We start from the raw sequence: 17,837 nt of genomic DNA on the forward strand, positions 1-17,837 counted from the left end.
CACGTATATATAACATAACGGTAACGGCAGCGGGCACAGTCGAAATTTTGATTTTCTCGTGAACAAGTCGCCTGCGGAAATTCTGATTAGGATCGTGAGTTGCCCAGAGTCCAAATATTTCACCCAAGCACACACTTTTCCAAGGGGCTGCGAGGAGCCGAGGAAAAAAAGATATAAAAGTTCCATCTGCTCTTTTGTGCCTCGACAAATTCCGCGAAAAACAGCCACTAAAACCAAGCAAATCAACGCCAAAGAATATATGAAAACGAGAAATTGAAACAAATATCTGTATAAAACCCGAGTCCGAGCAATGCCTATATGTGCCAGCACTCACCAGATACTATATAAACGAAAATCTTGCCGTGTGCGCGCGTGTGTTTGGCATATTTCGCACAAAAGCAAAAAGAAAAAAAATTAAAATAAGAAAAGAAAAGCAAAAACCAATGAAAAGCAACAAAAAATTATGCCAGGGAAAATTTTGTATTAAATTCGGCAACGCAGCGGCAACGCCAGCAACAACACAACAGCAGCACGGCAGCGTGGAAAACATATCAGAAAAGTCTCCGCGGAGCATCGTGTCTCTGTCTCCCCTTTGGTTCTTTCGTTTGCCAATTGTTGTTCCGTTCCTCTTCAGCTGGAAGAAGTTGTTGCTGCCGCTGCCGCTGTGCCGTCAAGGGTATTCCAGCAACCTGCGTGTTTCCTCACACATCCCTTTTTTTCTTGATCTTTGCAGCGTGTTAAGCGCAAATAAAATTCTAGTTAAAAGTTAGAGCGCGCGTTCCAATCCCTCCCAACAACGTAATTCCACTCACACACATACCAACAGCAGCAGCAGAGGCAGCCGCAGCGGATTAACATTTAGTTACTCTTTCCAACAACAACACCAAAAAAACAATAAAAATGGTAAGTGTATGAATATTCAAAAACATGTGCATCTCCGTTTTTGTTTATAGAAACAGAATTCACATTTTCCATTGAAATTTCACAAAATTTTGGCGAGAAATCAAAGTCGGACAGCGGCCTCCCATGTGGTGTGATGTGGGGTGGGGAGATGGCTGGAGGGAGAGGCATCCTCACATCCAATTAGATGTTGTTTATATGGTTTTAACGGCTTTCTACACACACGATACCCACACACACACACACACGTGCACAACCCCTAAAAAGCAGCTGTCCCCGAAAATTTCGTTTACATTTCGCACCCCAAAAAAATGTTGCTCGGGGGATAGAAAAACTGGTTTTTTTCTCCTGTGCTATAAAAAATATATGTGCATACATATGTATGTTATATATTAACGATGTTACCCCTCAAACGTAATGTAATTCTTAAGAAATTACTCCAATTATAAAAGCCGCCACAGCGGCAATTAGAAACGTTTGAAAACCAGCTTATAATGACAATTTTCTGTCAAAAGCGTTTGTCCAACAATAAAACGTGTACCCTCATTAGGCAGGTATATTCATCCATAGCTGGACGTATCAAATTATTATTTTGAATGGGAGAAAACTTAAAAATAGCAAAGGTGTAATACAGGTGTATGTAAAAATAGAAAATATCGCTCTGGATATTCCGGTTTTACGTGGATATTCCATGAGTTATTGATCACACTTTTCGAGGCCGCAGCACACACACTCCCCATCACTATCAGGTCTCAATTTAATTCCATGACGCTTTCGGCCCAGGCCCACCTTTCAAACAGGCAGCTCTTATCAGCATCTCGACAACACCTTTGCAACGGTTTCCCCACTCCCTCTGTTCTAGATCACAATTGTTGAGGAGACTGCAGCGGTTGAAGGAAAGACTATCGTCGAGGCACACCACACGCATGGCCCCAGCAACACCTTTATCAGAAAACTATAGAAAATCCCCAATTCCTGCTGTTATCATATTTGAAGTGGGGACGGGATCAACAATAATGCCGCCGGACCCGGCATATTGTTGGTCTTTCCATCCTCTTTGCTTTTTTGTTCGCTCCGCTTTGGGCTTGTATTTTGCTTGCGTTTTTATTTACCGCATATTTGGCCGCTAAATTGAGGTTGGAAACGAAATGGGTGAAAAAATTCTTTTGGCTTGTGGAATTTCTTTCTCATTGGCTTTGCGCACGCTCTCAGTTGAACCGTTTCGGAGAGGAGAGCGTAGTTCGCTTCGCTGGTTCTCTCTCATAACCGTTTCACACAGTTTCTCTGCACTGATGGTGTGAGAGTTCTGTTTAAATGGTGTGAGCTTCCTCTCTCTCACTCTCGCGTTCTGCACAGTTTGTTATCAGTTCCGTTTTGTGCTGCGTCGCTTGCCCGCTCTCACTCTCTCTCTCTCTCTCTGCGAGTTCATTCCCGTTTCTTTTGGATGTGTGTTGGGTATTTTTCTGTTGCTGCTTTCTGCGTTTTGCACTTTTATCTGCGTGCGCTTTCTTCACATTCGGATTCGTTTCGTTTCGTGCCGACTCGTTGTCGCGGCGCCTACCTTTTGTTGTTTTCTTCCATAACCGTTTCATTTGCCGCATTGCGGTTATTTTGCTGTTTCGCTTTGTGCTCGGCGTCCTCGGTGGTCGTCTCTTTTCGTTTATTCGTTCGGTTCGCTGTGTTGCCTGTCTGCCTTGCCCCTCTCGCTCATTGTGCTTGTGTGCGTGTGTGTGTGTTGGCGGCTGCCTGTTCCACTTTGCCTTTTATTTTCGCAAAGAATTTTATTGTAACGGTTCAGCTCCCTGGCCCTTGGTGGAGGGGGTGTATGGACTAACCGACGGCTGTAAATGAAGAAAAATTCCTGCTAGACGCCGCCTAACCACATAATCCAATTTTCCCGTCGCCTTCTTCTTCCTCTTGATCTTGTAGTTGTATGTTACTTGTATTTGGCCTTTGCGCCTGTCTTTTGATAAGCAGCGTCCGCGTGTCCCCCCATAGCCGATGGTCGGATGCCTAATTTAATTAGCAATTTTTACAGCTCACGCAACATGCAAACGGCTTTTAATTAAAAGAAATCGTTCTGCGCGCTCCATTGGCCCCTCCTCTCCCCTCTCGATATCTTTTCAACCGCCGTGATTAATGTGTTGACAGTTACAGTTACAGAGTCTGTGACTCAAAGTCTGCGGATCTTCAGCTAGAAAGGCCGACGGGAAACATATTATATTTTATTCAACAGTTACAGTTACAGTTGGCTCGATTTGTTTACTTCTTTAAAATTTCTTCGAGTCTGTTGTTTATCATTATACGAGTATCTCGAAAGCCCACAAAATCGAAATCTCTTGATGATATCCGCAGTACATAGCATTTTCTTATGAGTCAGTTTCTTTGGCTGACTTCATCGATCATTCGAATGAACATGATGTGAGGTGGCATTTGAAAGATCCATGAAGAAACCAAGTTACAGCTCAAAAGTGTACCAAAAAAATGAAGCGAACCATTCATAAAATGAATCTTTAATCCACCGGAACCGAACCGGTTTGAGCAGCCGGCAAAGCGGCACAAACTGCTGTAGTCTGGCTGGCAAACTTTTGGCCCAAACAAGTTGAAACTTGTTGGGAGTTGAACTCTTGGCTTGGCCAACACTTGTTCCCAGAAGCATGACTCATTAGTTGGACTTGCACAGCTTGAGTCCTGCTCGAAACGTGGCAAGATATTCAGCAGCAAAGAGGGATGTGTCACCCCCTCTAGCGCTGAGCTGTGGGCGTGTGATTGTGCATACAAATGTGTTACCAATTAGGTATCCATTCCCCAACCCTCTCGCGCCACGGATTGCCATTAATGGATCTGCTGGGTGGGTGGGGTCTGTTGTTGTTTGCTACCATTTCAAGAGAGTGGGAGAGAGCCCCAATGCTGTGCTTTAATCTGCGCCGAGCTGCGGGAATTGGGATTGGGCTGGGGCTGGGGCTGGGGCTGGGGCTGGGTGGCTTAGTCATGCCCCGCAATGACATAACGCTGCTGAAACATTTTTTTATCTGCAAGACGGCCGAGAGCGATAAGCCAAACAAAATTCAATTGAACGCACGACGCCAACGCGACAAACTCCGGTCCAAAACAGGTGCAAACCCAAAAGCAGCACTTAATTTCTTGACTTTGCTTTCCCGATTAGATAAAGCCAACGATCAAGGGGCGCTATAATTCCATTGCCAATTGCTGATTTGGCTTGACTTTAGTGGGTTATGGGCTGCCTTCCCTCCCAGCCTTCCCTCGAGCGCTTTCTTATGGCCAGAATCAGACGGAAGTTGTCCATAAAAATGTTCGGCCCTGCCGGCATATCAGATTTCTATGGTAGTTCATAGTTGTAGTTGTCGCTTGTTATACAAGATAGTGGGCGCCTACCGACGGGGCGTGGTCGGGGCTGATTTTACCTTGAAATGTGCTAGAGTTGAGGGCAAAAAATTGTTACCAAATCTGATTAGATATGCCTGGGAGGGGGATATTTTCAAGTACATTTGTATGTACTTGTGAATTCCAGAGATCTATTACTTCCAAATATCCACTATCCTAGGATGGATCGGTAAACCCTTTTTCCGAGTATTTTACGATCGTAAAACCATCCAGTGCCCTGATCCGTGCCTTTGCAATTGTCAGCTTGAACAAATCTGTATACGTCATCCTCTGACGCAAAGTCAAATTTTGTTTTTGCATTTTTGCCTCATGAATAATGATAATATATTAATAAAAAAAAAAACAGCCTATCGCCTGACCGCGAATGCTTGCTCATTTTTATATGAAATGAAGGAAATTATATCATCCTCTCGAGCATGATGAGACGTTGCAAGATCGCTTCCTGCCTGAGACCCTGACAACTGGCACGTCTCTTGTCACTCATCATTCGTATGACAATAAAAATAAAAAATAAAAAAATGATGGAAGGAATAAAAAACAAAACGGTTTTGGGTGTCGTGTTGCCTTTTCGCTCTCTGCAGTTTCGTTTATTCAGTGGCGCTGACGTCAAGATTTTTGTGGATTCAGCGGATACTTAACACCTTTTTTTGAGATACCATTGCATAGATACACAGATACAATTGTATCTCGATTCGACTTGCAAACAAGCAGTCGACAATACGCAAAATTATTCAAACAAAGTACAATTGTTCTCCTTTTTCGTCTTTTGTTATTCCTAATTGTACTCGTTGAGACGTTTTCGCATATGACATTGAAATCCCCAACCCCATTCCCATTCCCATCCGCAACCCCTTTCCCATCGTAGCTCTCGTTGAAAACTCATTCTGAAACTTGTGCCGAGTTCGGAAACAACAAATTTATTATACAAACAAAAAGTTGTGCTCGCATTCGAACGATATATCAAAATACTATATTAAAAATGGTGCGTTTAGATTAGCAGCTTTTATTAAGTGAAATTATGAAAAACGTTCTTCTAACCGGTTCCGTGTTTCGTTGCATCTTTCCAGGCCGATCAGCTGACAGAGGAACAAATCGCCGAGTTCAAAGAGGCATTCTCGCTATTCGACAAAGACGGCGATGGCACCATCACAACAAAGGAATTGGGAACAGTCATGCGCTCCCTGGGACAGAATCCCACAGAGGCCGAGCTGCAGGACATGATAAACGAGGTCGATGCCGATGGTAAGTTGGGAGATGGTAGATGGGGATTATAAGCTGCAGTTGGGATAGACATGGGCCATAGCCAGGTCCCCGTCTATTTATAAATAAGGGTTCCCAAGACTTTCGGCCTGGGCAAGCGCCGAACCAGTCGAATCCCCCTTTAACCCGTTTCTGGCCAAATCTATTGCTGTTCTCTGGCCTAATCCCAGACACATATCAGACCCGCGATACACGGCAAACAATGGGGAGAGGAGGAACGACAACAACAGCAAAAAGGAAAAATCATTTTGTCGGCTAAAAATATGCAACAAAAACACGTCATAGGCATTAAAAATAGATGACTGAAATATTTTGGCTCTTGTCTTGTCTTGTCTTTGGCAACGGCGGCTGTCAGAATTTTGTTTTGTGTGTGTTTTTTGTTTTTCCCGGTTTTTGTCTTTGACAAAAGGTGGTTGTTCCGTTAGACAGGCTTTTGGTGTAACCGAAACACACATTCTTTTGCCGAAGAGGAAGATCGGATTTTATTTTTGTACACTTTCTGTATATTTAACCGATTCGTGGGGGAAATCGAGCGACAGGCGCCTCGCGCCAAATATTGAAAATGTGTCGCCCGATTTTATTGCGGGGTTTTTCACCTTTTCGCCGAAAACTAGAAGGCAGCGTGGCACCAACGGTGGAGGGAGAGAGGGGGAGAGTGGTTCCATGATTATTTTATGTGGCCTTTTTTTTGCAGCTTAATGAAGTTCCAATAGCAGTCGTGGAGGGTAATTAGTTCCACATTTTAATTAATTTTAAACATACTCGTATTTGTTGTTGTTTATTAAAACATTTTGCGGTTCTCTAAAGTTTGTGCAAAATACAAATTCCGCTCGTCTAAACTTTGTCTGGCGGTGCGTTTAAAGTGCCATTAAATTGTTAGTGGCAATATATTAAACTAGGCCATATCCTGCTCCCTCCCACGGTTTTCGCTTACACACTCCGTCTCTCTCTCTCTCTCTCTCTCTCTGTCTCTGTCTTTGTGTTTGTCTGCCTAATCATACATGGCTCTTCTGTTGCACAAGAAGAATGAGAGAGGAAAGCGTAACAAGTAAATCAGAAACAACAAAAAGCAACAAAAATTGTATTTGCCTGCAGCAGGAGGCTGCCTGTAACCCTCTCGCTCTCTCTGTCCTTCTTCTTTTGCAAGTGTTTTTGTTGTCTCCCTCTCTCTCTCTCTCTCTGTGTGTGTGTGTGTGTGCTATCCTGTCGCTTCTCTTGCACGCATGTGCATGAAAATATCCAGGACAAAATCTGCAAAATTTCTGCACAGCATCAGCAGCAGCGCAGACTCCTGAAGGAGCTGTCGTTGGGGAAAGAGAGCACGAAAAGAGGGGCCTGAAGGGGTAGCAACACTTGACTGCTTAACTGTTTATCAGAGCTGAAATTGGTTTGGTTTGTGGGGGCTGTCATTTGGGAGTCAACTTTTTTTTGGCAACTTTGTTGGGTGGCAAATTGCCCTCCCATTCAAGAGAATCCTTATGCCGGGAAAGTACACTCTTTTAGCGGGCAGCTTCGACTAAGCCAGGATCTACTTCGTAGCTTGTGATACCGCCCTCAAGGCCTCCCCATAAGTTGTAGGAGATCAGATCTTATAGAAGTGGACGAAGCACCAGCGACTCCACCCACTCGTATGTCCCACTAACGTAGGCCCACTCCCCCCACTCCAAAAAGAGCAACGGAAAGTACCAAAAAAAAAATACAGACACTGACGGAGACATTAAACATTCATTACTTAACATTTTGTTGGCGTCGTCTCCCGGCCCGTTGACGATGGCCAGCCCCAGTCTCAGACGCAGTCCCCGTCCTCCGTGTCCCGTGCCCCGTGCCCCGTGCCCGTTCCGTGTTGCATACAAACGACCGCATTAGATTCCAGAGGGTATACGGCGGTGGGAGGGAGTTTTGCATGCAAATGGTATTGTCCAGCGAATATACAAATAAAATTGAGAGAGTGGAAAAAAATGGCAAGACACGTCGAGACGGGGACGGGTAGGGGGACAGATGACAGACCAACGGAATCACCATGTGTTATTTATAGAGTGCGGCACGTAGCGGGGGTATTGGGGCTGGCTATTGGAATGGATGCCCCCAAACTAAATTTAGCGATGCCACTGCAAAGAGCAGCGGCGGCAGCACCAGCACCAGAGGGAAGCAAAACTTATTAAAATTTTAAATTGTCTGCAAAATTTTTTGCACTACGTTGCGGAATCACCCGAGTGAGGAGAAAGAACTGAAGGCGTAATGGAAACCGAAAACCTCGCCAGACATGGCCCATCATCATTGTGATCATCATCTTGTTGGGGATCATCATAATTGGTTCTGGGGCTCTTCTGCGGGCCCGGTCTAAGAAGCGTCTAACAAAAATGGCAACAAATTTCTCAATGATTTGTGTCTGTCTCGATTTGTGGTCTGTGTCTGTGTGGGGGGGCGGGGGTTTCTTCTGGTATTTGGTTTGGTTTCTTTCTTTTTTTTTCTTGGGGAATTCCTATCGACAAAGCCAAAAGCAACAGAAATCGCGTCAAATGTTTTAAATAGAATCATAAACAAGCGCCCGCCGGCGGCCACCCAACAAAATCCCAAAATCGAAACAGAAATTAACCGAAGTCGATGCCGATGCCGATGCCGAAGCCGATGCCCACCCGTCGATATTTTATTGAAGGAATATATATTTTTGGATTTCTATGTTGCCGAATTGAATTGTATAATAATAATAATTAAATTAGCCAGCCCAAAGTGCAATAGCAATTTTTGTTGTACTTATTTCGTATTTATGAAAATTTCATTGGCGAATCCGCAAATTGAATTCGAATCGAATGTGGATTGCTTGTTAATTTGTTATTTTTCCGTTTGAACTTGGGCAAGCATTATTTATTTGTTTTAGATCAATTAAATGCGATTCGATTTCCTTTACTTGCGCTTTTTTTATAGCCTCTAATTGTGGCAGGTTGCCTCAGGTGTTTGGATCGACGAACAGATTAATTTGTGGAATAGATTTCCCTCGAGGTTTCGCTGGGGTGCAAATACCATCAATTTCAGTGTCTGAAGGTCTGAAGGTCTTGTGGTAACCCTTAACCCTTAACCCTCCTTTGTTTTCCTTCCTTCTCCTTCTGCATATCTTTGCCATTAAATCTAAATTCCATTTGAGAAAACAAGTTCAGCTTGAGTTCAAAGGAGCGCTGAATCCCCATTTTGTTTTCAGCAATCATATCTAAAAAGTTTTTGACCCGGATAGAAGCCATTTTCAGGAAAGTACGAGTCGTAAAAATACACATCAAAATGATACTCCATTGGGATGGCGAACATTTTCTCATGTTTTTTATTATGCTTACCATTTTATAGACGAAAGAGTCAGGGCCCGGCCTGGCCTGGCCTGGCCTGGCCTGGTCGAGAGTCAGTCAATAACAATTAAGGCCAAAAGTTGCTCCTTCTGTATGCATTATCGCTGTTCAAAACTATTTAACAACTTTAAACAGAAACTTTTTCAATTAGTATAACAAGAATTTCGGTTCAACCACTTCATTTTCGGAAACCCCCTCTGGAAAATATTTGGTAAATTCTTTAGCAAATTTTCATTCCGCCAGACCAGGGCTAAAGGAGATAAGCGAGGGAGACAGAGAGAGAGAGAGAGAGAGTGATTTGACAGAAAGAGTCTTAGCCAGGCTTATCTTTGAAGCGGCACACGTGTGCCCAGGCCAGATAGAAGTTGGGTTGGTGGGGGGGATGGGGTTGGAATAAGTTTGTCTGGGGCTTAGGCAAATTTTAAATATGCCAGGGATTTGTCGATAAGGTGAGCGAGGCAGAACAAGGCTTTAAGCAGTGTACACAGCCGCTGGAAAAAAAAAGAGTGAGAGACTTTGCCTTAATCCTAATCCTGTTTGTGGGCTAAAATTATTATAATGATGTTCCCCAAGAGCAGGCAATCAAATGAATTGATTAATTGATAATCTCATTATTTCCCCCGCACAGGCAACGGTACCATTGATTTCCCAGAATTCCTTACCATGATGGCACGCAAAATGAAGGACACCGATAGCGAAGAGGAGATCCGAGAAGCCTTCAGAGTGTTCGACAAGGACGGCAACGGCTTCATCTCAGCGGCCGAGCTGCGTCACGTGATGACAAATTTGGGCGAGAAGTTAACAGACGAGGAGGTCGATGAGATGATCCGCGAGGCTGATATCGATGGTGATGGTCAGGTCAATTACGAAGGTGAGTACGGAGAGCCGACTGACGGGGGCACTGTATGGGTTGCAATTTGTTTGGGTTGCGTGCGGGCTTTGGCCCACTAATTGTATTGTATCGGTGTGCCATTGTTTCACCAAAGATTCATCTGTCACATATCCCATTTGAGTCATGACCGAGTCGCTGTGCGGCACTTGGTTGTGTCATCCGATGCACATGATCTCTCGCCCTGTCCCGCTCTGACTCACGTGGCCGGCCATACGCTTGCCGATCACGAAAAGTATATAGAAAACAAATGAGCATCTCTCAGTATTTTATACGAATTTTTCGTGTTTTGTGTTCTGTGTTCTTCGTAATTTTTTAATTGCTCGAAAATTGAATTTTCAATTGAGCAAACGAAGGAACGTGTGTGTGAAAAGCGCGTCGGCGGAGAAGGGAGCGTGAGTGAGGGAAAACAACACAAAGCAATCATCATGATCATCAAAAAGGAAAAAGCAATAAAACAAAAACAACAAAAAATTAAAGAAAATCGAACAAGATTTATAATAGAATCTTATGCCCACTCCCATTCCGGTCTCTTCCCTGAAATTTCCTTTTGTTGTGAGCACACAGCCAATCCGCCAAAGTAGCTATTAAAATCGGACAATCGCACTGATCTTTATATACATATATATGTACCTATATAGATGTATATTCTGGTATATAAGAGTATGCTTCAAGTTCAAATAGAAATCGTGTTTGGTGCCTCTGCAAGCATTTTTCGGATCAAATAGATTAATCACAAGTAATTTATGAACAAAATACATAAAAATAGCAAACAGTGCTTGAAACAGCATTCTACGAAACGAGAGAAGAGATGGAAATGCCAACAGAAATGATGATCTAGTCAATGATCGTGATGAGGTTCAGGGGAAACCATTTAGCAGAGATTCAGGGGAATCAGATCAGATTTATAATTGAGAATTTAAAATAACAATAACCATCCTTGAAGCAAAAAGCCGACTGCTATAGAGAATGAACGCCCAAAGGACTGCCTGCTACGAAACTTTCCACTTTTGAAACATTTCCCCTCCTCCTCCCATTAGCTCAATCTGTAATTTGTTCTTTTTTTAATGTCTTTTGCTGAAAATTGAAATGTTTTTAAAAGCAAAAATAAATGTCGCGCGTAAATTCCACATTTAAATGATTAACCAGTAGAGCAGAGGGTGGCAGGGGGCAATCGAGAGGAAGAAACAAGAAATAAAATAAAATATATTTAAATACAAATTTTGCAATTCTGAGGATCGTTCTCTCAGTCAGCAGCGCCTGGTGGCCATTTCGCTTATTGCCAATTAACCAAAGTCTTTATTGTTGTCTTGCGGCTTCAGTACAGGGGCCGGCCCCCATCTCCATTTCCTGCAACACCCCTTTGGACATTTTGCAAGGGGTAATATATATATCTATATACATATATAAATGGTGGAAACAATGACCGTGTGTGTGTGTGGGAGAACATCCAAGTATTGGGGCAGGGGAATGAGACTTACTTGGCCCCTTGCCAAATATAAAAATGTTGTCAGAAAAGCAAAAAGGGAGCTGGCTGAAAAACAGCAGCGGCAACAATGGCAGCGGCAAAAAATGAACAACAGCCTCAAGTCAGAAATCAAATAAAATGTTTAACAAAATACAATGAAGAAACAAATTAAACATTAGCCCAGCAGCAAGGTGGCAAGGGACACAGAGTGGGCGTTTGCCACAAAGAAATTAAAAATATACCGAAGCTTTGGATACCCTCAAAATAGACCAATTAAATACAAATCCTGTACAAACTAGCGATTTGTTGCTGAAAACCTAAAGCAATATTGTGGTGTCCACCAATCGAGTCGGTTGCAGGGCCTTAGGCAAGAGTTTTGGGCATTATGGCACTACTTCTTTATCTGTGCTGCCTGTAGTATACCCTCTCTCACCTGCAAGGGTATACAAGGCAAGGCCATGCACAAGGGAGGATGACAGGGGTGGCGGTGATCGGTGAGAGTATATATAAGTAAACAAAGCGAAGAAAGATAAACACCAGAACCACAAAATCGCCAAACATCGTGGTGGAGGGAGCTTGCCAAAAGACGGAAAGAAAATTCATGAAAATTCGCTAAGCACGAGCGATAGTCGTCCAGCAGAGGCAGCAGTGGCAGCAGTGGCAGCGGTGGGCGCGGCAGATGGAATAGGTTGAAACGCGATCGGGTCTAATTTCATTTTAATTGCTCGCCAACCGGCAGCGGACTCGACTCGCGAGAATCCCCCATAATCGCCCCCAAATGGGCTGTGGGCTGATGTTTTTCGAACGGCGATGTAATCAAAAGGGGCGCGAGCTTCCCGTGGCAAATGTCAAGGTCTATCCGAGGAGCGGCGGGGGTGTGTCGCGGGTATTTTGCATTCTGGGTAAGCCCATTTCCGGGCGGGCCTGAACTTTGGCCCATAAACATTCTTTGGTTCTGTGCGTTCTCCATTCCAATAACGTTTTATTTTGAAACCTTTTATGACCACCAAGAAAATGGATTTTCTTTATTAGATGGGTGTGTTCCACAGTTTTGGAACAGGAATACTCCTTGAGGAGTACTCCGATAAGCCCAATCAAAGTCCCTGACCCCTGGCCAGAAGCAATCTGGCTAATTACATGTCCCACGCCCTCTTTCTTGTTTTGCCTTCGTTCAAATATCTGAAGAATGCAGAGCACAAGAAGAAGAGGAAGGAGAGGAAGAAGTGCAATCAGCGAGAACAGTTGGCAGCGCCAGCGGCAGCGGTAGCGGCAGCGACAGCGCCAGCGGCAGCGACAGCAGTAGCAGTATCAGAGAACAGCTATTTCTCTTGTTAAAAATAGAAAAATGCAAACACCTGATAAATTGGGGACACACACAAGCACACACACACACACACACCATTTACCATGTACATAAGGAAGAGCCTCGCACCGTCACTACCACTTCGTCTTGCTCCCCATTATCAGGCATTGATTGAGTCAATGAAGCAAAACTTTTCTTATCGACTGTGTCCCATCTGCTGCTGCTGAGGCTGCAGTCTGCAGGGAAGTCTTTATATTGCGTTCGCAGCAGCGAATGCTGCCGCTGCCAGAGTTTGCTTTGCTTTGCCTCTTCCGCTACTCCGGCAGTCTCTGCTTGTGACTCTGTCATTGCCTCTCCCTCTCCCACAGTTCGAGCTGCTGTCTCTGCTGGCTCTGCTCTCCGCTCTCTTCTTGAGGTGTAGTTGACGAAAGGTGAGCAATTGCCACTCTTCGTTTGACGCGACAAACAAAATGGAAACAATTCCCGAAACTTGCGTGAGAGCACTCTCTGGGAAATGTCTCTGCCAGTCTGATTTCTATTTTCGGAAGAGCGAAAGATATTCTATAATCTCCGAGTCTTTGCACTTGGTAAATCTGCCCTGGCGACACTTTTGTGTGCCAGTGTGTGTGTGTGGATGTGGGTGTGTTGCTGCGAAGTGTTCTCATCGGGCGTCTCGTGACTGACTCGTTTGTCTTATTGATTGGCTGCCTGCCTCTGTAGCCCGTCCACACCAGAGGGTGTTGTTGTTGCTGTTGCACTGCTTGTTGTGCTGATTAATTGCCGTCTTAATTTAGTAGAAGGTTAATGACAGCACTAAGCTCTGGTCGATATGTGATTTGCTGCGTCAAGTTCTGCACTTGCTGCCACCTCATGTTGACAAGGCAAAATAGAATATTTCTCTTTAATTTATTACTATCCCAATGACAAACTTAACTAGTACTCGTCCATGTTTTTTGTGCTGCCTCAGTGCCTGCTCTACTTAACGTGTGTTCTCCGTCGGAGATCGTGGAGAATTGTCGTAGAGAATTTCCATACTAATCGATACACTTTTTTCGTTCCTTTCGTTACAGAGTTCGTGACCATGATGACATCGAAGTGAAGCGTTAAATTATTTCTTTTTAAGCCTTTATATTTGTTTAAGATGTTGACGAAGACTGTAGCTGTGCGCAATAACATCGCGCCACGCTGTTGCTATGGACCCCAGTAAAAGATCTTAAAAACAAAACATAAAACAAAACAACAAAGAGTTAAGCAAAAAACAACAACAACAAAAAGCAACATGAAGAGGAGGAAGAAGAAGCAAAAAAACATTTAAGAAACTTTAATACAAATGAAACCTACACTTAAAGAAACGCAAACGCAAACGCAAAAGCAAAAGCAAAATTAAAAGTAAAAGCAAATTTAAACAAGCAACACACATGAACGAACATCAACCAAAAAGTCCTGATAAAATTACACACCAACAAACAAATTTGTAATGCAACCAAACAACAACAAGAACAACATACAATTTAATGAAGTCACAGTTGAAAAGAACAACAATTAAAATTACCAGAAGTAAATCGCATGTTATCAAGAAATACTAAACGAGAAGAACAAGCACAAGCACGCAGTATCGGGAGAAGAAGGCAAAGGCAGCAGCCGCATGAGGGCTCCCCCCTTCCGCTCGGTCGTCGGCGCCATCTGGCGACGACAACTGAAGCGGCTGCCTTTTGCATTTCTCAATTTTCGTTTTAAGAAGAACAAGAAGAAGACTCGAATCTGTAGCTAATGGATAACAAAACCAAACTGTGTTTAGGTATTAACACAATTTTTTGTCGATTTCGTTGCGAGAGAAAATAAAAATAAAATAAAATAAAAGCTAAACAAACAGCAAATAAAAACTAAAAACTAAAAAACTGTTAAAGAAAGAATATTCGAAAATTTTTGCAAGCTGGCAAAGTTTATATAGACACACTACCCACATCCAGAACCACAACCACAACTACACCCTCACATTTACACAGCACACCAATACCAACACCAACACCAACACACATACACACAGACATGTCAGAACAACAAGAAGTAAAATATATTATAAATACAACATATATATATTATAAATAATGTAAAATCAAACAACAACAAATTCTTCTTATTAAATTATATTTAAATTTAAAATTAATAAATATAAAGAAAATAAAACCAAATAAAAATTACAAAAAAAAAAAAACAAAAAGAAAACCAACTACAAATACATTTTCGATATAAAATTAAATTTAAAACCAAAACAATGGTATATATATATATATATATACACGTTCCATATACATATATATATATATATGTATATATATGCGACTTATATGCAAACGCATACATACATATGCCTGGCGCGCAGCAAAAGAGGCATATTTTTGGGGGCTCTTCGAGGGCCAGCAGGATCCCAGTCCGAAGGTCCTTGATAGACAGCTGATTTGTCGGCGATATTTGTAGCAGACTTAAGCAAAGAAATACATCATATATGAGCAGATTTAACATTTAGCAAAGCAAACGCTCCCCAAAGCAAAAAGCAACTAAAATACACATTTCTGTAGTATATGTATAAGGCAGCAACAACAAGCAACCAAAAATATTTACTACTATTATATATATATATATATAAATACAAAGGAAAATCTATATATACATACAAATACAATACTAATAAAGGTAATATAATTTTACTATAAAGAAATATAAATTAAATATTTATATGCGAGACGAAGCGGAAGAAGAGCTAGACGAAGAGCAGGAAGAAGACGATTTCATCAAACACACACATATATAAGGAAGGAATGAAGTATGGAGAAGGGGAGCGGCAACAACAGCGGCGGCTCCCGAATAGGACAACTTTTAAGAACAACCAAAGCCGATGGCGAAGAAGCAGCATCAAAGAAGAGAAGAAGCAGCAGCTATATATACTAATATATATTTATAAATAAATTATACATATGAACAAAACTAGAAAAATGCAAAGACAATTGTCTTAAATGTAAAACAAAATGCAAACGATAGAAGCACGATCACCAAATCAAACTTAGACAAAGGACACAGAGCCAACAACTAAGCTTAGCATATATTCTAATATATAAACGTAAAGGTTTAAGTTTAAGGGAATTCAAACCAGTCGGCAAGAACCTGGCATCCTTGGCACCCACAGAAAATCGCAAGCTTTAACCTACCCGCTCTGTCTCCACACTAACCTTGCACAACCTTACAACAACAACTATCAATCTATCTGTCTATCTATCTTTCTCTTTGTGTACTGCTGCCTAATGAACGAAGAAAAGAAGAATGTCTGCGCGACCAAGGCAAACTGTCACTTGTACACAACTGTACTTGGTTTTAATTTAATTTAATATCGAAAACCTTGTTTCCTTCTCTGAACTAAACCGAAATCTTCGTGATGTCACACACACACACCCCCATACCTCGCCACCCACCCACCATCCCACTTTGATCCAAGCATCTCTTTCCAATGCTAACTCTAACTCTTCTCCACTGCATAAATCAACTGTGAGTATAACTTGAACGTTATAAAAAGAACACACACAAATCTTGCGTGTTTTCTATAATATAATAATTAAGGGAAATTTGATCTTTTATTGTTTGCTTGACTTTGGACAGGTCGCTGAAGGGCAACAAAGAAGAAACTATAAAAAAAAACACCATTTGCGCTAACGATATAAAAAAAAACAAAAACAAGAAAAAAAAAAACAAAAACTTTTCTATAACTTTTTTTAACAAACAAAAATGAAAACATTTTGTAGCGAAAATTTGTGCGTTTTAAAACAATGAAATTATAACACAAAATCTAAGCAAATTGCAGGCAAATGGCAAACACGAATTTTTTTCAAATCTCTAAAAATGGTTAAACTCGGAATGAAAATGTAATTGTTCTAACAAAAGCAACGGCCCAGGCCGGTACAGTCAGAGCAGCGGGGATCCATTCCCTCGAAAGTATGCAGCAGAAGTGCTGGATTTCCCGATTTCACGACGTTTCAATTCTAAACGTGCATCAGTTTTTATTTTCGTTTGCAAAACAAAAGGCAAAAGAATTAAAAGAAATACTATTTAAAAAGAAAACACAACCGAAAATTGTTAAAATATGCAGCAGCAAAAAATATGTTTTTAGCAACTTACAATATTTTGAGGGGCATAGAAATAAAAACAAAAGAATCTGCGCCTATATCTATATATTCATAAATATATATGAACAATGATAAATATACATATATATATATATATATTTACGAATATTGTAAAAATTGCAACAGAACATGAAGAAGAACGCATCAGAAAACAAATAGACAACAAGAACAAACAGAAATTTCTTTGAAAAAAATACACAAACATTTTAAAAACCTCGAAACAAAAAACAACAAATTGTCGTTTTCTTTTTTTGCAAAAAAATCTCTTATTTTATTTGGTGTTTTTTTTGGGAACTTTTCTGGTTTCTAGATTGGCTTACAAGCATTTCTACAGACACACAGCTTCATCATCCCCTCTCATTGATACGAATTGGCCAAAAGGAGACTGTTCCCAGTACTGTACTCTTGTGTGTTTGCCTTTGCTGTGGTCGATGACGAGCACGAGTTCCAAAGTCAAGTTAATTAAGTTAAGCGTAGCCATAGTCCATACATACTCGTATAAAGGCATGGACTTGAGGACTGTCGAGGATCTGCGGCCAGCCCCCAAACAGGAAGTGGAGAGACCCCCAGGCACGCCATAAGCGCACTCCATTTTAATGCGATAAGAATTTAAAAAGTAATACATGTAATGTATGCCTAATAAACCACCTAACAAGAGATTTCATCATGAAGAAATTCGTCTATATATAGTAAATGTGTTACATATGTATATCGAAATATGAACGTTATTCTTGATGTCCAATATACCATAACCGTATGTACCTATAACCCAGGCAAGTAGTAGGCCCGTTCCGCACTTTTCCCCAATTTGGAACTGCACTAAATGTCTACGAGAATAATCGAATCCTGTATAACCCCATATTGATACCGAAATTGAACGATTCCTTCAGTTCTTTGAGCTCTTTGAATTGGTTGTCGGACGTGTTATAGATTTGATATCCGAATATGTGTGGAAAGTACGTTTAGGCCTCGAACGAATCCAATTTTAAACGATATATGTATATGGATATTATAGGGTATGCAACAAATGATATACATATAGATACTAAAGCATTTTGAGTAAATATAAAGTGTGTATAAAATTTAGTGATAGGTAATTGTT

General features: G+C 41.6%; 1 protein-coding gene across 2 annotated transcripts; it reads left to right on the forward strand.

Annotated features, from left to right (window-relative positions):
• Window positions 1–5: 5 nt before the first annotated feature.
• On the forward strand, window positions 6–14,516 carry LOC108159799 (calmodulin). Of its 2 annotated transcripts, XM_033390607.1 has the most exons (5): window positions 6–94; window positions 734–903; window positions 5,373–5,547; window positions 9,529–9,771; window positions 13,631–14,303. In XM_033390607.1, the coding sequence occupies exons 2-5, from the start codon at window positions 901–903 to the stop codon at window positions 13,657–13,659; spliced, it is 450 nt and encodes a 149-aa protein (XP_033246498.1). In that variant the 5' UTR covers window positions 6–94; window positions 734–900; the 3' UTR covers window positions 13,660–14,303. The 2 variants fall into 2 exon arrangements, with proteins under 2 accessions (XP_033246498.1, XP_017148852.1); XM_017293363.2 differs by lacking the exons at window positions 6–94; window positions 734–903 and adding an exon at window positions 5,268–5,287 and having other exon boundaries at window positions 13,631–14,516.
• The last annotated feature ends 3,321 nt before the right edge of the window (window positions 14,517–17,837 follow it).

Source organism: Drosophila miranda, chromosome 3 (genome assembly GCF_003369915.1).
Source record: "Drosophila miranda strain MSH22 chromosome 3, D.miranda_PacBio2.1, whole genome shotgun sequence".
NCBI lineage: Eukaryota > Metazoa > Arthropoda > Insecta > Diptera > Drosophilidae > Drosophila > Drosophila miranda.

Excerpts from the sequence above, each read along its gene's own strand:
- LOC108159799 (XM_033390607.1), top strand. Across the intron at positions 5,548-9,528 it reads AAACGAGGTCGATGCCGATG|GCAACGGTACCATTGATTTC; the intron begins GTAAGTTGGGAG and ends TCCCCCGCACAG. Across the intron at positions 9,772-13,630 it reads TGGTCAGGTCAATTACGAAG|AGTTCGTGACCATGATGACA; the intron begins GTGAGTACGGAG and ends CTTTCGTTACAG.